Source organism: Vicia villosa, unplaced genomic scaffold (genome assembly GCF_029867415.1).
Source record: "Vicia villosa cultivar HV-30 ecotype Madison, WI unplaced genomic scaffold, Vvil1.0 ctg.000253F_1_1, whole genome shotgun sequence".
In the NCBI taxonomy this organism is placed as follows: domain Eukaryota; kingdom Viridiplantae; phylum Streptophyta; class Magnoliopsida; order Fabales; family Fabaceae; genus Vicia; species Vicia villosa.
Window position 1 is genome coordinate 410,008 of NW_026705106.1, and position 22,315 is coordinate 432,322.

A 22,315-nucleotide genomic window follows, 5' to 3' on the forward strand; every position below is an offset into this window, starting at 1 on the left:
GAGATATGTTTCTCATCCTGTAACCGATTAACCCTTCCATTCGTTCTATTCAAATAGATCAGCCACTGTTGAGACTTAGTTTCTTCAACTGGTTTAAAGTTTCGATGAAGGGAACTAGGCGAAGGATTCATGATGAACGCTAGATCGATGAAGAATGAACTAGGGTTTATGCTAAAGATATTCATAGAAAAAAGTGAGAGAAAGAGAGAGAGAGAGAGAGCTCATAGATTGATTGAAGAATGCAAAGAAATGGAGAATTAAATAGAGGGAATGTGGGAAAGGAAACGTTCTAGGGAAGGGAAACGTTTGACGGATATAAAAACGAAAAAGAAAATAAAAGAAATGATGAATGGCATTTAATGTAACATGACGTGAGGAGAGATAATAATGACAAAAGACGAGATTTGCACAGTTACCTAAGTAGACGTCCCCTCAACTGCACGCACGCTTGTCCAGAAATAGTGAACACGTGTTTACCATCTGGATAGCCAGTTACAACTGTTTTGCTTTTAAAGAGATTCTGAATCAACTTAGACAATGAAACGTTAGTAATAACTGAATCACAATTTCTAATTGATTTAAGATCAGAACTTCTTATAAGACATTAATCCAATCTCATTTCAGAAGATACTCATACATAAGATCTTCTCATCTTCTCATTCTGGGCATAAATCCATACTGGTATTCTTCAGAATGAACTTAAACCTATCTTCAGCAAGGGGTTTTGTAAAGATATCAGCCCATTGATGGTCTGTATCCACAAAGTTTAAAGATATAACACCCTTCTGAACATAGTCCCTTATGAAATGATGTTTAATCTCAATATGTTTAGCTTTTGAATGTAAGATAGGATTCTTAGATAAACATATAGCAGAAGTATTATCACAGAAAATAGGAATGTTACTCTCATATATCTGATAATCTTCCAGCTGACTTCTCATCCAGAGCATTTGTGTGCTACAACCAGCAGCAGCAACATATTCTGCTTCTATTGTTGAGAGTGCAATAGTAGCTTGCTTCTTGCTGTACCATGAGATCAGATGACTTCCAAGAAATTGACAACTTCCAGAAGTGCTCTTTCTTTCTATTCTATCTCCAGCATAGTCAGCATCACAGAATCCTACTAAGTTGTAATCTTTAGATCTTCTGTAAACTAAAACAACATTAGTAGTACCTTTCAGATACCTTAGAATTCTCTTAACAGCTGTTAAATGAGATTCTCTTGGATCTGATTGGAATCGAGCACACAAACAAACACTAAAGAGAATGTCAGGTCTAGAAGCAGTTAGATATAGAAGAGATCTAATCATACCTCTGTACAACTTCTGATCTACCTTCTTACTTACCTCATCCTTACCCAGTACACATGTTGGATGCATAGGAGTTTTGGAGTCTTTGCTTTCAGAAAGATTAAACTTCTTCAAAAGTTCTTTCACATACTTCGTTTGATGAACATAGGTTCCATCGGAAGTTTGGTTGATTTGAATCCCAAGGAAATACTTGAGTTCTCCCATCATGCTCATTTCAAATTCATCCTGCATAGACTCAGCAAACTCCTTTCCAAGTGTAGCATTAGATGTTCCAAAGATAATATCATCAACATATATTTGACAAATTAAAATATCCTTTTTAAATGTTTTACAAAAGAGAGTAGTGTCCACTTTTCCTCTAGTGAAATCATTTTCCAGAAGGAAAGAACTCAAACGTTCATACTAAGCTCTGGGAGCTTGTTTCAATCCGTATAATGATTTCTTTAATTTGAAAACATGATTTGGAGACATGGAGTCTTCAAAACCAGGAGGTTGGTGAACATAAACTTCTTCATCTATATAACCATTTAAGAAGGTACTCTTGACATCCATCTGATAAAGAGTGATGTTGTGTTGAGTGGCAAAAGAAATTAATAGACGAATAGATTCTAACCTGACCACTGGTGCAAAGGTTTCTGTATAATCAATCCCTTCTTGCTGACTATAACCCTGAGCAACCAGTCTGGCTTTGTTTCTTACCACTTCACCTTTCTCACTTAGCTTGTTTCTGAAAACCCACTTAGTACCGATGATGTTAAATCCTTTTGGTCTAGGAACCAAGTCCCAAACATCATTCCTTGTAAACTGATTTAGTTCTTCTTGCATGGCAATTATCCAGTCTGGATCTTCTAGAGCTTGATCAAATGAAGTTGGCTCGATCAAAGAGACAAGACCTAATTGACATTCTGCATTGTTCTTAAGGAATGCCCTTGTTCTGATGGGATCATCTTTCTTTCCAAGGATCACATCTTCTGAATGAGCTGAAGCAAGTCTAGGTGATCTTCTGATAGTTGGTTCTTCAGAAATCCTAAGATTCTCTAAAGATGCAACAACTTGATCTTCTGATCCATTGCTTCTGAGACTGCCAGCTTCTGCAGCTTTGCTTCTTGGTTCTTCAACTTCTGATATATCAATATCAAAATCTGCAAAATTCTCAAACTGCTTTGGTTTTTCAAGACCAAGCTTATCATCAAACCTGATATTGATTGATTCTTCTATAATCAATGTTTCAGTATTGTATACTCTGTAGCCTTTAGAGCGTTCAGAATATCCAAGAAGGAAACACTTTTGTGCTTTAGAATCAAACTTACCAAGATGATCTTTAGTATTCAGAATAAAACATACACATCCAAAAGGATGGAAATATGAAATGTTGGGCTTTCTGTTCTTCCACAATTCATAAGGAGTCTTATTTAGAATAGGTCTGATAGAGATTCTATTCTGAATATAGCATGCAGTGTTAATTGCTTCTGCCCAGAAATGCTTAGCCATATTGGTTTCATTTATCATGGTTCTGGCCATTTCTTGTAGAGTCCTATTCTTTCGCTCTACAACTCCATTTTGCTGTGGAGTTCTGGGGCAAGAGAAATCATGGGCAATACCATTTTCTTTGAAGAATTCCTCAAAGAATCTGTTCTCAAATTCGCTCTTTCTCAGATTGAATCTGAGTGCAGAACTCCTTTATGATTATACACTCTTTCTCAGATTGAATCTGAGTGCAGAACTCAAAGAACACTGAATGAGACTCATCCTTGTGTTTCAAGAACTTTACCCATGTCCAGCAGCTATAATCATCAACGATGACTAATCCATATTTCTTCCCTCTGACAGATGTTGTTTTGACTTGGCCAAACAGATCAATGTGCAAGAGTTCTAACGGCCTTGAGGTAGAAACAACATTCTTAGACTTGAATGCAGGTCTGGAGAACTTGCCCTTCTGACATGCTTCACAAAGAGCATCCGATTTGTATTTCAGATTTGGGAGTCCTCTGACCAGATTTAGTTCGTTAATCTGAGAAATCTTTCTCAAACTAGCATGACCTAATCTTCTGTGCCAGATCCATTGCTCTTCAGAAACAGACATAAGACAAGTCACCTTCTGCTTCTCAAGATCAGAAAGATCAATCTTATAAATGTTGTTCTTCCTCTTGCCTGTAAATAGGATTGAGCCATCCTTCTGACTTACAGCCTTGCAAGACTTTTGATTAAAGATTATGTCATAACCATTGTCACTTAATTGACTTATGGACAATAAGTTATGAGCTAATCCTTCTACAAGAAGTACATTAGTTATGGAAGGAGAGTTACCAAGACTTATGGTTCCAGAGCCGATGATTTTGCCCTTCTGATCTCCTCCAAACTTGACTTCTCCACCTAGTTTAAGCACCAGGTCTTGGAATGTAAACCTTCTTCCCGTCATGTGTCGCGAGCACCCAGAGTCCAGGTACCATGACATTTTGCTTCCTGTTCTCTTTGCCACCAAGGATATCTGCAATAGGAATAATCTTTTCCTTAGGTACCCACAATTTCTTGGGTCCTTTCTTGTTAGTTCTCCTCAAGTTCTGATTGAACTTGGGTTTAGCAAAATATTTAGCAGGAGGAACAGTATGATACTTCTTACTCTGAGTTCCATGATATTTCTTAGGTTGTGTCACATGCTTCTTGGTGTGTGTTATGTGAAAACTTTGTGCATGTGATGTGTGCTTAATATCATGGGAGTGGCCAAATTTAAATTGGTTATACAGAGGCTTGTATGATATTTTCATATCATCACAGATTCAAGCTTGTATGGGATTTCACCCTCATAACCAATGCCAACTCTCTTGTTCCCAGACACAGCATATATCATAGAAGCTAGCTGACTTCTGCCAATACTTCTAGATAAGAACTTCCTGAGACTTAAATCATATTCTTTCAGAATATGATTCAGACTGGGAGTGGATTTTTCTGAATCAGAAGGAGATCCAACATTATTGGATAATTTTAAAACTTTTTCTTTTAATTCAGAATTTTCCAACTCAAGCTTCTTGGTTTCAAATTCAAATTGCTTTTTCAGCTTTTTGTATTTGATACTAAGATGAGCTTTTAATTCAAGAAGCTCTGTTAGACTGGAAACTAACTCTTCTCTACATAGTTCAGAAAATACCTCTTCAGAATCTGATTCTGATGTAGATTCTGATCCATCATCTTCTGTCGCCATCAGCGCAAAGTTTGCCTGCTCTCCTTCAGATTCTGATCCTGATTCTGATTCAGAATCATCCCATGTTGCCATAAGACCTTTCTTCTTATGAAACTTCTTCTTGGGATTCTCCTTCTGAAGTTTCAGACACTCATTCTTGTAATGTCCAGGCTCATTGCACTCATAGCAGACAGCCTTCTTCTTGTCAGATCTTCTGTCACCAGAAGATTCTCCACGTTCAAATCTCTTTGAACTTCTGAAGCCTCTGAACTTCCTTTGCTTGCTTTTCCAGAGTTGGTTTACCCTTCTGGAGATCATGGACAGTTCATCTTCTTCTTCAGATTCTGATTCTTCAGGATCTTCTTCTCTAGCCTGAAAAGCGTTAGTGTATTTTTTAATATTAGATTTTAATGCAATAGACTTACCTTTCTTCTGAGGTTCATTAGCGTCAAGTTCAATCTCATGACTCCTCAGGGCACTGATCAGCTCTTCCAAAGAAACTTCATTCAGATTCTTCGCAATCTTGAATGCAGTCACCATTGGGCCCCATCTTCTGGGCAAACTTCTGATGATCTTCTTTACATGATCAGCCTTGGTGTAGCCTTTGTCAAGAACTCTCAGTCCAGCAGTCAGAGTTTGAAATCTTGAAAACATCTTTTCAATGTCTTCGTCATCCTCCATCTTGAAGGCTTCATACTTCTGGATTAGTGCAAGAGCTTTGGTCTCCTTGACTTGAGAATTTCCTTCATGAGTCATCTTCAAGGACTCATATATGTCATGGGCCGTTTCCCTGTTAGATATCTTCTCATACTCAGCATGAGAGATAGCATTCAGCAAAACAGTCCTGCATTTGTGATGATTCTTGAAATCTTTCTTTTGATCATCATTCATTTCGCTTCTCGTGAGCCTTACACCAGTAGCTTTAACAGGATGTTTGTAACCATCCAACAGAAGATCCCATAGATCAGCATCCAGACCAAGAAAGTAACTTTCCAGTTTATCTTTCCAGTATTCAAAGTTTTCACCATCAAATACTGGTGGTCTAGTATAACCATTGTTACCGTTGTATTGCTCAGCAGAGCCAGATGTAGATGCAGCTGGATTTGTTGGAATTTCGCCAGCCATCTTTTACTGAAGCGTTTTTCTCTTCCTGAATCTTTTCTAAACACGGTTAAGTGCTTGCACCTTAGAACCGGCGCTCCGATGCCAATTGAAGGATAGAAAAACACTTAGAAAGGGGGGATTTGAATAAGTGTAGTCTAAAAACTTGAACGATAAAAACAATATGCACAGTTATTTTTATCCTGGTTCGTTGTTAACTAAACTACTCCAGTCCACCCCCACGGAGTGATTTACCTCACCTGAGGATTTAATCCACTAATCGCAACAGATTACAATGGTTTTCCACTTAGTCTGCGACTAAGTCTTCTAGAGTATCCTGATCACAACCTGATCACTCCAGGAACAAATGCTTAGACACAAGCTAAGACTTTCTTAGAGTATCCTGACCACCACGTGATCACTCTAATTACAACTGCTTAGACACAAGCTAAGACTTCCTAGAGTATCCTGATCAACACTTGATCACTCTAGTTACTTACAAATTAATGTAATCCAATAAGAGTTTTACAATGCTTCTTAAAAGCTATAATCACAACAGTGATATTTCTCTTAACGTTTAAGCTTAATCTCACTAATATATTACAGCAGTAATGTAGTGAGCTTTGATGAAGATGAAGTTTCTGAGCTTTGAATTTGAACAGCGTTTCAGCAAGTCTTTCAGAATACTTTCGTTCAGAATTGGTAAAGAGTTGTTTCAGAGTTGGTAAAGAGTTGTTTCATCAGAACTTCATATTTATAGGCGTTTGAGAAGATGACCGTTGGGCACATTTAATGCTTTGCGTGTTCCGTACAGCTTTGCATTTAATGTTTCACGCTTTTGTCAACTACCTCGAGCCTTGTTCACGCTGTGTCTACTGACGTTGCCTTTAATAGCTTCCAACGTTCCTTTTGTCAGTCAGCGTAGCCTGCCACTTGTACTTTCTTCTGATCTGATGTTTGTGAATAAAATATTTGAATATCATCAGAGTCAAACAGCTTGGTGCAAAGCATCTTCTTGTCTTCTGACCTTGAAGTGCTTCTGAGCGTGATACCATCAGAACTTCAGTGCTTCTGCTTCTGATCTCAAGTTCTTCTGATGCTTCCATAGACCCATGTTCTGATTCTGCCTTGACCATCTTCTGATGTCTTGCCAGACCATGTTCTGATGTTGCATGCTGAACCTTCTGAGACAAAGCTTCTGAGCGCTGATTTGTGCATACTCTTTATATATTTCCTGAAAGGGAAATTGCAATGTATTATAGTACCACATTATCTCACACAAAATTCATATCCTTGTTATCATCAAAACTAAGAATATTGATCAGAACAAATCTTGTTCTAACATAAATATCTCCAGAAACTGTTCGTCTTCAGGAACAGCCTGATGACGCTGTAAGTAATGATGAAGCTCATGAGATATATATGATAATCTCGGGTCTGACGGTCCTTCGTCATAGACAGGCACTAGTACCTCCATCGGCTGATCACCTCTTGGTGCTCTCAATATAGGATGTGACACCGTATAATACCACGCCAAATAATCATCGTCTGTCTCATATGGTATGGTGGCAAACGCAGCTGGGGGATCATCGTGGGATCGGGTCACCTGCAACACACTCTGCCTATATGTAGCCCACTCAACATCCACATCAAGTGTGTCTACATTAGGAAGAGCAGTCAGTATGTACTGTCTGTATCCAAACTGACGCAAGCATCTGTCAGGTAAATATAGAACTACAGTACCAAACCACTTTAAACCACCCCGATACAAACAGAAAGGAGTCAACTGATCTAACACTTTTTGCGTCCCCTGCCTATATTCCCATTTCATCGCCCTAGCCATCGGACTATCAATGCCAAATAACCCAGAAGTACCTCTCTTTCCAACAGTTGGAAAGTACTCATGAATCCAACACTGAAACAAAAGTAAAAGTTACTATTATAAATTAAACTAAATTATAATAAACTAAATTAAACTAAAATATTAGATATTAAGTATAATTAAATAATAAGTAAAATTTTAAACCTGAAGAAGAGAGGCATAACCGCCAAGCTGCTTGCATGAATAAAATGAGGCATCCCCTAAGTATCTGTACAGAGTAACCAGTGCAGCTGCCCCCTAGCAATAGCTTCCACAAGTATCCAAATCTCTCAAAAGTGGAAGATATTTTGCCTCGACAAGAGTAAAAGTCTTGTTGACAAGAATGGTACAACCTAATAGCAACATCATGTATGCTCTCATAGCGCCTGTAAAGTTATTCGCAGCTCTTTGTTGCTCAAAAACTTGCTTCAACCAATCCAATTTATAGTAAGGACCCCTTACAGCAGAAGCCTCTGTAGTTGCATCACTCAGCGAAACACCAAACAACTCAACAACTAGATGGATAGCATCATAATCGGTGACAACAACATCGGGGTCAACCAGCTGGCCCCTAATCGGTACATGAAGAAGACAAGAAACATCGTCTAGCGTGATGGTCATCTCGGCGAACGGCATATGAAATGACGATGTTTCAGGATGCCATCTCTCAACAAAAGCAAATAATAGATGCGTATCTACCCTCGACAAACTAGTATGCTGCAAAGATGAAAGGCCAGATGCAACTAACCAATTTTCCATCTCCCTTGGGAGCATTGCCGGAACCCATCCTATTAATTTGCTGCCATGTGCAGCAACCTTTAAGGTCGGCTTTGGTCGTCTCTCCTGAAAATAATTTGTAATATATGTTAATATATAAGTACATGTAATTTAAAAAAACATTTAAGAAAATATTTACGTACCTCGCCCAACCATAAATGACATGCAACGTGCCTCTGATATCTAACCAATAATGATGTATCAGTAGGTCCTCCGGGAAATGCCGGATGGTGCGGACCAACCTCAGGAGCAGCTCCCTGCTGTCCCTCGCCATCAGCCTCTCGACGTTGTCTTCCTCTTTGACGCATTCCGTCGATCGCACCTCCTCTTCTTCGAACCACTAAAAAATAAAAAATAAAATAGTTAACAATTAAATAAAATGTTATTAAAAATAATATATGATATTAAAAACAAAAAAAAAAACTAAAAAAAAAAAATAGGAACCGGATACCCAAAGGCTGGGTTATCCGGCTGAGGTCTAGAAGAACCGGAAACCCCCTTGTTGGGTTATCCGGCTGAGACAAAATGAACCGGAAACCCCATCATTGGGTTATCCGGCTATATACGTAAGAAAACAAACAGAACCGGAAACCCCATAGCTGGGTTATCCGGCTGAGAATTTTTAAAAAAAACTTACTTTTTCAATGAATGCTGAACCGGAACTCACGAGGCTGGGTTATCCGGTTTTTGGTCAAAAAATTTCCCTCTTCAGAACCATTGTGCAAACGTGAAAATGAGTAAAAAAGTGAAAAATTTGGTAATTTTCACTATTTATACAGGGATAAATTTGTCCGAAATTGTTTTTGGTAGGGGTATTGGGATAAAAGTTGGGGTATAGGGTATAATTTTCCAAGAATGAGATTCTGGCCCATGGGCCTTAGCCTTCTAGTTTCTTTTACCCCAAGAATTATGTTCATTCAAAAAAAAAAAAAAGAAAAACAAAAAAAGGGTAGTTGTCTTGCCAACTCGCCGGTTACAGTCTTAAGACTTACGCCTCTTTCGCAACCAGCCAAGCCATTACACCGTATTGCTCTCACCAGAATCCCAATTTTCCTCAAAACTTTCTCCCCTTTTCCCAAGAAAATCCATGCGCCCAAATTCTTGAACTGAAACTAGTGTTCGTCTTACACGCTCAATCAAATCGATGAGACCAATTCAACTTCCTGAACCGCCGAGCCCTACCGCCCATAGAGGTACTCCTGATATCTTCGAATCCGGAGTTCATACCTTCGTCCGACGCGCCGTCGTTATCGGAAACGGTTTCTCCGCCTCCGAGAATCAGAGTATCGGATTGGTTCGCGCACTTGGCTTCTCTGATAACTATTTCTTATATGTAAGCATATAACAACCTCTCTCTCTGCTTTATTGTTTCATTATAGCTATTTTGTTAAACTAGTTTTGAACTTAATTGTATGATTATTACTAGGTTTGAACTTAATCGTATGATTATTATTATTATTATTATAGTAACTGTGATTTGGATTGTAGAAATTGGAGTATGAAAACCTAAACGGTGAATTTGATCATTCAATTACAAGTATTCTAGCATGCAGTGTTGTTGTTAGATGATAATTATGAGATTGAATTTTGCCAATGTAGAAAGTGTAAAATGAGTAAATAGGTCTGTAGGTCCGACACTTCTGAAAAAAGGTGTGTAGGTTTTGGTGCCAGACACTAGCTCTTGTGATTAATTAAGTTTAATTTATTAATTTTTTAAAATTATTACCGGTGCCAACGTGTGTCTGTGCTGTCCTGTTTAGTTTAGAAGCTTAAATTGCAAAAGAAGTTTGATTCTGTTTGGCTAGGTTTGTTCTTGCATCCGGAAGATTTCATTAATAGAGAATGGTACTATGGAGTGCAAAACTCCAACAATTGTTATATTATTGGTGTCATATCCAAATCTGACACCTCTATGCGGGTGAAGTTCCTTGAATAATGTTCTCAAATAGAGGCAATGGCCTCAGTGTTGCTGAATTCGAACAATTTTCTATTGTTCCGCCATATGTTATTTAGTACATTAAACAGTAAGCAATAGAATTGAGTCACACTACTTATTTACTATATAGGATTAATAATATGTTGTTACATTTTGACATTTGATTGGGGAAAAATGCATTTGTGACATATTAACGGAGGAAGATAATAAGTTATTCTTATGGACAAGAGACCTATTTGTCAGTTTGAAGAAATAGCTGCTATAGCATAGAGGATTTTGGAGAATCTATGATGAAAACTGCAAGACTACCAGTTTGTATTAGGGAAATTGTCGTATTTCAGTTTTGGCCATAACAGTTGTAGTGGCAATAACAGAAAAAATAAAAATTTTAGGCTTTTTCTTCTTTGGTTTGAAAAATAAAACTGAAAATTCATGTTTGAACTGTACATAACCTGTTTTTAGAATAGAAAACTTAAGTGTTAGTGTTAGAGAGTACTATCCCATGATCACCTTAATATGTAAACTTCTCAATATGTAAGTTGTGCTTTGGTTCCATTGCCTGTCAACGTGTTATCATCCAACACCAGCAAGGACTATAAATCTCTTAATTCATGTTTTTTCAGAGACAACATGCGAGGTTCTGCACACAATCTTTTTTCAAACCTCTCAATTCACTTTTTTTAAAAAGAAAGTTATTCAACTTTTACTTGTATGCAGCAATGCTTTTTATATTCTCCTCGAACGCTATGTGCTGTTTCACATAGCAGATTTCATTGGATCTCTTATCTCCTATTGATAATTAGGATATGTGTCCATGCTTTTTCTTATGATCACTTCACAGCTGAATAATTTTTCTCATTTTATTATTGTCACAGCGGGTTACCAGGCCTAAAGGAGGAGTAAATGAGTGGCTTCATTGGCTTCCAGTCTCCCTCCATAAGAAAATATATTATATTGTAAGAACGGTTGGCGATTATTCCCACCTACTGTTGAGATCTCAACCAAAGAAGCTCAAGCCTTCAGAAAATGGTGTCAGTGACGGCTTGTTAGGTGTCTTAGAAGCCGATACAAAGCAGATAGTAAAATTTGCTCAAGAAACTTATGAGAAGTAATTCTTTTCCTTTTCTTTTATCTGCAAAACTGAATTAAGCTGTAATGATGTGTATGGCTTGGCTGCATACTTTGATTTTTTACGAAGACAGATTCAAATATTTGTGTGGCTTTACCATTTATTATCTTCGGAATGGTGAATTTCCTTTTAACAAAACCAGTATACCAAATTACTTTATATATATGGTACCAAATGTGTTGCTTGTTACCAGTTCCTTGACAATTTATTTCTTGTGTAATTAGTTTATACTACTAAGACAGCTGCAGTACTATACTTCCAGTTAATTTATGTTCGACACTTGTGCTGAACAGAAACTTAATTTTTGAAACTTAATTTTTTGACTAGTTAATTGACCTACTTCACAAATTCAGTCAGTATTCTAAATCTCATAGCATTATAATTTTTTCGCTAATTCACGTTCTAGTACTTCCTGTTACTTGTATTCTCTTTCTTGTATCTTCATCTAGTTCTTTCTCTCCTTACAAATAATGATATAATTAATAATATGTCCAGGGAGGGACCTTTGTTGGTGGTTGCATGTGGAAGAGATACCATTTCTACTGCAAGTTCCATAAAAAGCTTAGCATCTCAGAATGTTTTTGTTGTTCAGGTCTGCAGATTTAACACATGTTTTTCTTTTATCTACCTCTACTCTTATATCTTGTAAATTAAGCAGTGTTTTAGTGCACTCATCAAAATTTAGGACAACAATTTACCAGTAAAACGAAGGTGCCTAAAATATATGACTCAAGTCAAAAGAAAAATTTATCACGCAACCATAAGACCTGCATTCTATGTTGTATGAAACAGATTGTTGGACTGAAAAACTCCAAGAAAAAAAAAATAAGATCAAGATGGGATTAGAAATGATATCATTAGAGAAAAAGTAGGTATAGCTCCTACTCTGGAAAAGAGGATAGAATCCTATGTTAGGTGGTTTGGACATGTCTGAACTTTGAAAAAGACCCCAGATGCACTGATAAGGAGGATAGTTCAGATGGAAGACAGTACATTAGTTAGAGATAGAAAATAATGAATGTTTTTAAGGCAAACCATTAATTAGGATTTTTAATTAAACGATCTGTCTGTAGATATGAATCATGATACTGCATTATGGTATTGTTTGATTCATGAATATAATTCATAATCATATTCATATGATTCAGTTCCAATAATGCTATATAATTTGGTTTTAGTTTTGATGAAAACTGAGGTGAAATTAAAAATAAGCTTAATGCCTACAAATTCACCTAGAGTAACATTTAGCTGGTGATTGATAAAAGTGGGGGGGTCGTTGAATGCATTCCATAACACTAGGAGTAACAAATGACTTGATGGAGTAGGAATTCTCCGTGTCTACTTTCAATCTGTAAGCTGTTAATTTACAAACCCTTGACATGATCTTGCTAGAAAATTAAGGGAATGGTTTACTACTTCTGTGATCTCTTTCCTTTATTGAATTCTGTCTTTTTTACTTTATTTTCTTTAAGGATGATAATTATCACATTCAAGGTTTAAGTTGCAGTTCCACTCCTGCTTGTGTTTGTATCGTATTGCTGGCTGATATGGGCTGATGATTTCTATAATTTACAGCGACAATTGCTCCAATCACAATATTGCAACTGCATAACATTGTGTGATTTTTAGTGTAAAGTTATCAAGTTCAGGAGGACATGCTTGTCCTAGACTTAATTAGTCATGAATCAAATCAGCATTAAATGATAATGTCTTCTGTTTGATCCAAAATGTAATAAAACTTACGTATGTGCTCTTTTTTAATAAATGTTAGTCTCTATATTCTGTTTTAAATTTCATTGTTAATATGGTGCTGTGTTATTGCACCCATGTATTTGCTCTGAGCTTCATTACTACCTAAAATATTGGCTCTGATTTTTAATCTTATTTTTCATTGTTCATGTCTAATGGCCAGATACAACATCCAAGATTGCATTTGAATAGGTTCGACATGGTGATTGCACCTAAGCATGACTATTATCCTCTGACTCCACAAGGACAAGAACAAGTTCCCCGACTTATTCGAAGTTGGATAACTCCCCGTGATCCTCCGGATAGTCATGTGGTATGTATAATGTGCATATGATATGGCTATAAATAGCTTGTTACTTTGACGGAGAAACTATGGTTTTACGTTATCTTGGCCCCTGTTAATTGCTAAAACTTTAATGTACACTCAGGTTCTCACAACTGGAGCCTTACATCAAATAGATTTCACTTCAATACGTAGTGCTGCTGCTACTTGGCATGACGAATTTGCACATGTTCGCAGGCCCTTGCTCGCTGTCAACATTGGAGGACCAACAAGTAATTTCCATTTTGAATTTAATCCTTTGATATGTTGTAAAACTTGGAGGAAAAGGATTTAAGCTTTCGTAACCACAGTGGCCAATATTTTTTGATTATTTGACTAATTTCCCTAATTGATTTAGGTAACTGTAGATATGGTGGAGACCTTGCAAAGCAGTTAGTAGCCTCTTTGCTCAGTGTTCTTACTAGTTGTGGAAGTGTTAGAATATCCTTTACAGAGAAGACTCCTCAAAAAGTATGGTCAATCCTTAAGTTTCTCAAAATATCATCACCCAGCAACACTTTTGTTATCTACTCACATTTTCTTCCTTCTGTGGTTTTTTAAACAGGTGGCCAACATTATAACGAAAGAACTTGGAAATAATCCAAAAGTTTATATTTGGGATGGGCAAGGTAAAAATTTATATAGGTTTCAAGTAGATTATCTACTCAAACATTTAATTTTTTAAAAAGATATTAAGTGGTTAGATAACCTGACAATAATATACCAATTTCAGGACCTAACCCTCACATGGGCCATCTAGCTTGGGCTGATGCATTTGTTGTCACGGCTGATTCAGTTAGTATGATAAGTGAAGCTTGCAGCACTGGGTATGTTTGTGAATAAATATTTCTATAATTAACACTAATTTTATATACTTTCTCTTGATTCAAGTATTTGATATTATGTTAATAAATTATATTGTTTGTTCCACAGAAAGCCCGTTTACGTTGTGGGGTCTGAGCGTTGTAAATGGAAGTTTGCCGACTTTCACAAATCATTGAGAGAGCGGGGAGTTGTTCGGGCTTTTACAGGTTCTGAGGATGTAAGTAAAACTCAATGACCTTTATTCCCCATGCAAGGATTGAATATTATTGTAGAAGGATGTCAAGTATGTATATTTTATAATGGATGTATGTTTTCTTAATTTCCAGATATCAGAGAGTTGGAGCTATCCACCCCTTAACGATACTGCTGATGCAGCTAACCGAGTTCGTGAAGCGCTTGCTGCCCGAGGGTGGAAGCTGAAGATATAAAATGCAATTCGAGGTTTATTATACTTTTCATCAAATATATTTTTTAATTGAATGGGATTCCCATTCATTGTTTATTGTTTGAACATAATGCCAACCAAAATTCCCCAAATAGGAAATACAAGTGAAATATTTAATTCTTTTCACCATAGCAATTTTTGAAGATGTAATGTGTGTAATATAAGTTTAGTCACATGATTTTGGCGTTTGAAAGAATGAGGAAAATAAAACGAATATGCTGAAGAACAAATATATGACATGTCAAGGTACATGACGATGTGGATTCTACATTATTGTCACACCCATTTCTGATGAAATTGTATGTATTATAATTTAAAAATTAATTCTTTAATTTTACTTTCCTAAATTTCTCCTCCTCAGGCTCATCTTCCACTCTATAATGAACTAAAATGTCAAACTTTTAACATTATTGGCAGAGATGAACCATTAAAAAGGTCTATTACTTATTCTTGCTTATCCTAATTATACTCTTTCATATGAGAGTGTGACCCTAATGGTAAGGGTATTGGTTGCATATTGTGGTAATTGTATAAAGCATTTGGACATAACTATTTTTAAAATTATATTATGAATGGTTTCTATTGATTTATTTACTGAAATATTTGTGAACCTGTCCGTGGAAGTGCGGGAGGGAGGAACTTTCATTTATATAAACTCCCTTAATTTTTTATTTGAAATAAATTTTTATTGCGTGTTACAATGTCTTTAATATATTTAGGGTTTAGGGAGGAACTTTCAAAAAAAAAAAAAGAAGTTTTGATTCCTGATTTTAGAAGTTTAATCATAGATCTCTTGCAATGCATGCACTATTTTGATTTTTGATTCATATTAAATTTATAATTTTCATATAATTAATAGATTATGCAATGGTAACATGGAATTTTTTTTCACTATTTTGATTATTGATTCATATTGAATTTATAATTTTCATATAATTAATGGATTATGCAATGGTAACATGAAAAAAATAAATTTTATTTAGTAAGTAGTTTTCATCTGCATAACAAGATTAAGGAATCTTTTAATTTATATGTTCCTTTATGTAAAAAAAATTGTAATTGGATTCTCTCCAATTTTGTGCCCTCATGCAATTATGAACGGTTGGATTAATTCAACCATTAAAAAAAACAAATAGTATTTTTTAAAGAAGAAAGAAAAATATGTATCAGTTTTAGTTTCCTTTAATTTTCATTTATTAATCCAATATTTAAGAGACATACATCTAAAAATGAGAACATTTTTTTTTTAGTATTTGTGGTATTTCATGCATGTGGCTAAATGAAGAACATTTCAAAATTAAATAAGATCAAAATAATTATCTTCATTCTAAACAAAGATTAAAAATTTAATAAAAATTAAAAATTTATATTTAATATTATAAAAAAACTATGATGTCTCATTTTAATATCATGTTCATCGTCATGAATAACAAGAATTGGAGAAATTAACTTGCCACTTCCAAAATTATTCTTGACACCCTCAAAATGAATGAAATGACTTAAATGTCCAACAAAAATTTATTACCACATTTTCTGAAATTTGCTTGAAACACCAGATTTTTTAAATCTTTGGGTGATACCGGAAATTTGAGGAGCGTACTGGAAATTTTGCGAAAATAAGTAAGCGAAAATAAGTAAGTTTCCGGTAGATTTATGAAATTTCTGGTATATTTATAAAATTCTAAAAATATCGGAAAATTTTGAAATTTTCGGTATTTTTTCCCATATTGGAAAATTTGAAAATTCCGGTATTTGTTATTTAAAAAGAAATGCTATTTTCTTACATTTTTATTTTTTTTAGTGAGGACTAGAGGCAGTGACGGTATTGTTGCGGTTCGGGCCATTGATAGAGCCGATGCTCGTGCTCGGGCGGCTGCTGATGAGGCTGGTACCTCAGTCTTACGTGCTGAACGCGACCTCTGACCGGTTCTAACCGAAAACGGAGGACTGAGCAGTGGGTAGGGGTTCAGTGCACCTCGCCACCGGGGTGGTAGAGCATCCATTGCTGTGGACGAGCAGGTGCATCATGATGAGGTTGCTGAGGTTGAGGCGGTGGCTGTTGTTCGGGAGCCGGCTGTTGCTGCGGAGCCGGTGGCTGTTGTTGAGGAGCAGGTACCTGTTGCTGATGAGGAGGTGCCTAGAATTGAGGAGCGGGTGGTTGTGATTGAGGAGGGGGTTGCTAAGGAGCGGGTGGTGCATGATACAAAGACCACCATAGGTGCATCTACGTAGCCATCAGTACACACTGATGGAGGTTTTCCAGGAGGACCTTCTGACTCCGTTTTGACAGGATATGCTAACCATGTCGCTTATAGGATATGGCAAGGCGAGGTATGTAACATTGCTTAAGTGCTTAATTTTTATTATGCAATTTGATTTATACTATTGTGTTTTAATTGTATTTTTTTAATTGTATTTTTTTTGTTACAGGAGCGTCCAGTGCTGAAGCTCACTTCTCATGGGTTGAAGTTGAAGAACTTCCCCGAGAGACCGGGCGACGGCAGTGCATATGGTGATGGATGCTTTAGAGGTTGATGAGCTAGCTTTGCTCAAGGAGTTTGGTGACACTCAGGGCTTTCACCTCAGGATGTCTTGGTTGAGGAGGGTTTATCAGGAGCTTGTCGATGCAGGGAGGTACCAGGCTGCTGCTAGGGCGTACATGCTACATCTAGTGGCATGTACTCTCTTTGCGGACAAGTCTGGAGTTTATATTGATGTCCGCTATCTTACTCTCTTAAGCGACCTTGAGGCCCCATGTTGGGCTTGGAGAGTGGCTGCATTGACGATGCTCTACACAGCGCTTGATGCCGCATCTCGTCCTGACACTAGACAGCTTGCTGGTTATCTGAGCTTGTTACATGTATATATTCTTACATGGTTTTTTGTGTTTTATTATATTTTACCTGGGCTTGATTATTTTTATTTATGCAGTGTTGGATCTACAAGCACTTCCCTCGCATCTATGAGCGGAATACCCAGCGTTGTGCGGCTGCTGACCCTTGTGCGAGGAGGTGGAAGGCCAAACAGACCCTTCCAGGAGACAGACCTTTGATGGAGTACAGACGGAGGTTGTATGCTCTGACGCTGAATGATGTCATCTGGACACCGTATACAGGTCATCGCTAACGTCTTCCTTTTGATGTATCTTCTTTATATTCAGGGTATGTCAGATGGGAGAGCCATGTGGCTAGACACTTGCATGAGAGGTGTCTACACCAGTTTGGTTATATACAGGGCATCCCACGTCCAAGCCAGAGGCTCCAGCTGGTGGCATTGATCGTTGGTTTCAGAGTCACATCCTCAGCTCCCCCTTGAGATCCTTGATACAGCCGCTGCGGTTCAGCAACCTGGGCAGTATTAGGATGGATACCTGGAGTGGTTCCTTAGTGTATCACACCCTAGGATCAGCCCATCTTCCGCAACATCTGATGTTCCAGTGCCTTCAGGTACCAGGGCTTCTTCACCACTACCACCACCACCACCCCCACCCCCACCTCTCGCTGGTGACCAGGACAGCCGCCTGCAGTACATCGCAGTTCACTTGGATAGCCTCATGGGTTTGGTGAACCCTGATGGTGAGGTTCACAGTATTTTAGCTAGGTTGGTGGATGTTGCCCGTGGAGGACTTATGTACATTTATTTTGTTATGGTTGTATTACTTGTATATTTTATACGAACATCTTATTTATTGCATAATCTTTTTGGCTAGTACATGTTTCAAGTAGATAAGGAAAATAACATCAATAACAAACAAACATAGTTAACAAATATCAGATGATAACCAACAAGCATAAACAGTACTCCGAAACATGAAAACCTAGGCACTACCGGAAGACTCTGGACGAATCAGACACTTCATTATGTTGTCAACGGATCTTTGGATCTGGGCATCCAACTCGATCGGACCTTTAGTTATCCTACGGCGAAAGGATTTTCACATGGCCTTCACATCTTCACCATTCTTCAACTCGATTAAGTTGTATTTCACCCTTCCATTTGTATCAATCTAGTCCTCCCGAAACCCGATCTTTGTCACTCTTCTATTATCAGAATCAAGAAGAAAATTGTTCAACATTTCTTTCAAGGTGGCAAAGGATTCAGCGTCTTCTGGAATCTTGGTTTGAACAGAAGGGTTGCGGCCATTGAAATGCACAGATACTTTAATAAAATACTGAGGAAGAGGCATTTTGTTGAAATGATGTGTTATCCGATAACCCTAAGACTCCTATTTATACAAATGGTGGTGCATTCTAGACCACACAAATGTATCGATGCAATCAGGACCCTCCAAAAGTGTCGGCAAAATCTCAACCGTTTAAAAAACCAAAAATTACAACATACCGAAAATTTAGTTAATTTGAAATTTTCGGTATGCCGAAAATTTGAAAATTTGTGTAGCAACCTGCCCTAAAAATTAAAGATTTTAGAGTCGCCACCTATTCTACCAGGGCGAATAGGAAACCCTACGCAGTTAAGAGATCGGGGTAAGATTATTATAATCAGGTCGAGGAAGGTGTTAGGCACCCTCAACCCTTTCCAAAGGTTTTAAGTCTAAGGTACAGTTTTATGGCTAAATATTCAGGTTTAATAGCTAAGGAAATGAAAAGGGTGAAAAGTGAGATTTTAGGGAAGGGGTCTCGCCTTGGTTATCCAAGTGCCTACGTATCTCCTTATGGAGAATCAGAGTCAACGTAGTTCGGGCTAAGGGTTGTGCGCCCTTAGAGTTAAAATTTGATTTGATATGGTTTGAAGGCTTTTTGAGTTGCCTTATCGTAGTTATGATAAATCGTAGTTTGAAAAGGTTTGGGAAATGTTTTAAGGTTTGGGCGTACAACCCTGATTTTAATATGTACTATTAACCGCAATGATCAATAGATTCGATCACCATAGTTAAAAGATTAGTAGTGTATTATTACCAATTTTAATTGATGGATTCAATTATCACTAATAATAAATAAGAGTATTTTTTTTATAGAAATTTTAATATTTAATTTGTATCATTATCCCTCGTAATCGATTGATTCGATTATAAATAATAATGAATTTTAATGGAAAAAAATAGGCTAATCATCACAACCAATAAAAATGGTTGATACCCTTTAACCAAATAAAACTTTTTATTTTAATTAAATAAATATTTAAGAAACTCGATTATTACTCATCACGATTAATGGATTTAATCGGAACGAATAATAAATTAAGATTTAATATTTATAATATATTAATTTATTTAAGAAAATAATTTATTATTATATAAGTAAATATTAAAAGTAATTTAAGAAAATATTTAAATAATAATAATAATAATTAAAATTAATAAGTTAGTAGAGGTTTTGATTCAGTGTATTTGTCACTAGGATACATGGTATAGGGAACAAATTCTGGGCATTAGATCTAAAGGGTTAGTGAACTAATGGGTCAGATCTGAGGGACCATGGTGCGTCCTATGGCTAGACACGCATGGGATAACAAAGAAAATTTTGTAAAAAAATATAGAAAAGGGCCAAGGATCGAACCCTGGACCCCAAGGACACACACAAGCGCCCCCACCATTCCAGCTATGTTATTCAATCGTTTGAATAACGCTAACAATATATTATATATAATATTAAAAGAAACGCATGGAAACTCGCGCGAATATTCAAACAGACCAGTGGCGTAGTGCCACAGAATCATCTTCCCCAACAGAACCTGCAAAAACCCTGGATATTTAGCTACGATTTAGCTACGAATACGCTCCTAGCTTTTTGACCTGGGTAATAACGATTAGCATATACCTATCAATAAATGTTTCGCACCCCCTCAAAACGCTTCGTCTAGGCCATACGATCTCAACCCTACCCTTGTTTCAACCTAATTTTAACCCTAACAAAAAGCCCCAAATTGAAATCAAAAACCCTAGTTCGGCCGTTAATGGAAAAACACGAATGAACCACGCAAACTTCAATTGAATGATCTAGAAACGTTCACAGCAATCATATAAATCATAATACGCAAACAAATTCACACGAGGATGCGCAAATTATGCCAATCGATCCAAAGTTCAGAACGACCTACCTCAACTTATAGGAGATTGTTCTGGGGGTGTTGATGCTATACAAGTGTCCAGGTAGCTTCAGAGTGATCCCACGAATGTGTAGCAATGCTCAAATCCTTCTGAAACACTCCCAATCTCTGAAATCGAGTTTGAGTTTCTTGAAGAAATTTTGGTTCTTGAATATATGCTTCTGAGCATAATGTTCAACCCTTATTAGTATGCCTTATGTCCTCTACTTATAGGGAGTGAATTAGGTTTACAAAATAGTCCAAATATCTCTTGCATCCAATCTTGAAGTTTTGAGAAAATTTGATTTTATTCACTTTCTATTTTGATCCAATCTTGCACCAATATTTCCCAATCATTTATGCACGAAAATTATATTGTAATGTGGTGTAAATGCTGATTGATATTGGTTATTATGTGGCCTTTTACCAAATATTTGATTTCCTTTGATTTATATAATTTTAAATCATCATTTAAATGAAATAAAAATTGTATAAAATCAAATAAAAGGCTAAAATTCGTGGCACATGGTTTGAATAACATAGGTAACTTGTGGACCAAGGTCAAGTCTTAAAAAGATAGGCCCATTTGCAAAAAATTCCAATTTGAACCTCTTTTATTTCACATTTTACCTCAAAAATTACCCAACTTTGACAAGGCATATCTCCCTCAATTTTTAAGCTATGAAGGAGTTCTAGGACTTTTTGGAAACCTCAAGATATCCTATATAAGCCACTTTGGAACATATTTTTCATTTGGAGATTTTATCTTGATGATATGTCCTTTGACAAAAAACTGTCTTTGGTTGACTTTTGAAAAGGACCTATAATCTTTTGTGCCATATCTCCCAAATGAAGCATTTCTGGCCTTGGCTTGTGAGAGACAAAGTTGTAGAGAATCCAATTTCCTTCCAAATAGGCTTTGAGTGAGGAATTTATGATGTTCCATGTGAAAGTTATGGCCAGTCAAACTTGAGTTAACTTTCTCCTAAAGAAACCCTAATTTGAACCTTTTTGCATTTGTTCATTTCTGAGTTTCTATTGATGAATCATGATCAATCTTTGGTCAAATGATGGATATATTCTTCCATACTTGATGTTGACCAAAAGTCAGGAGCTTTGACTGAACTTTGACCATGGTTGACTTTTAGGTCAAACCAGTTGACTGTGGATCATCTGAGCTAGTGAATGAGTAATCTTTGGGATTAGGCCTTGACTTTTGACATAGAGGTATCTTGGATCGTAATGGGCCATGTAAAACTTTATTAGAGACCTTGTTTTGCTATTTCCCTCAGGAGAGTACCAAACCCTAGCTTTAGGAGACTCTTGCTCAGGAGAATGACTTGATGAATCTCTCGAGCTTTTGAACCAATGTGACTGAAATATGGGAGACAAATTTTAGGGTATGACAGCTGCCCCTATTTAATTACCTTGGATTTGAAGGGCGTGAGGATACGCAGTTCTCACGTTTTTCAGATCGAAGAGTTATTAAATAATGGAAGACCCCTTGAGTTTGCCTTGTACCTAGTAGTGAAGAAAGGAATTGCCTTGCTAACGCCAGAGACATACATAGCGAGGACTTGAAGTTTCGTTGTGTAGAAGGAATTTACCTTGCTATGGTGCTAGCAAGGGTTTGCAGT

At 36.8% G+C, this 22,315-nt stretch overlaps 2 protein-coding genes and 1 non-coding gene across 3 annotated transcripts; 1 reads left to right on the forward strand and 2 right to left on the reverse strand.

Moving 5' to 3' along the window:
• Positions 1-580: 580 nt before the first annotated feature.
• LOC131626018 (small nucleolar RNA SNORD61) lies at positions 581-653 on the reverse strand. The gene has a single exon (XR_009291011.1). It is a non-coding gene; the product is annotated as a small nucleolar RNA SNORD61 (small nucleolar RNA).
• Positions 654-7,708: 7,055 nt separating this feature from the next.
• LOC131626009 (protein MAIN-LIKE 1-like) lies at positions 7,709-8,824 on the reverse strand. Its single transcript, XM_058896835.1, has 3 exons — positions 8,794-8,824; positions 8,371-8,567; positions 7,709-8,293 (listed from the first exon to the last, which is right to left on the reverse strand). The coding sequence occupies exons 1-3, from the start codon at positions 8,822-8,824 to the stop codon at positions 7,709-7,711; spliced, it is 813 nt and encodes a 270-aa protein (XP_058752818.1).
• Positions 8,825-9,183: 359 nt separating this feature from the next.
• LOC131625990 (mitochondrial fission protein ELM1-like) lies at positions 9,184-14,863 on the forward strand. The gene is made up of 10 exons (XM_058896819.1): positions 9,184-9,560; positions 11,039-11,271; positions 11,788-11,884; positions 13,205-13,354; positions 13,470-13,596; positions 13,722-13,834; positions 13,929-13,992; positions 14,097-14,190; positions 14,297-14,405; positions 14,515-14,863. The coding sequence occupies exons 1-10, from the start codon at positions 9,372-9,374 to the stop codon at positions 14,614-14,616; spliced, it is 1,278 nt and encodes a 425-aa protein (XP_058752802.1). The 5' UTR covers positions 9,184-9,371; the 3' UTR covers positions 14,617-14,863.
• Positions 14,864-22,315: the final 7,452 nt, after the last annotated feature.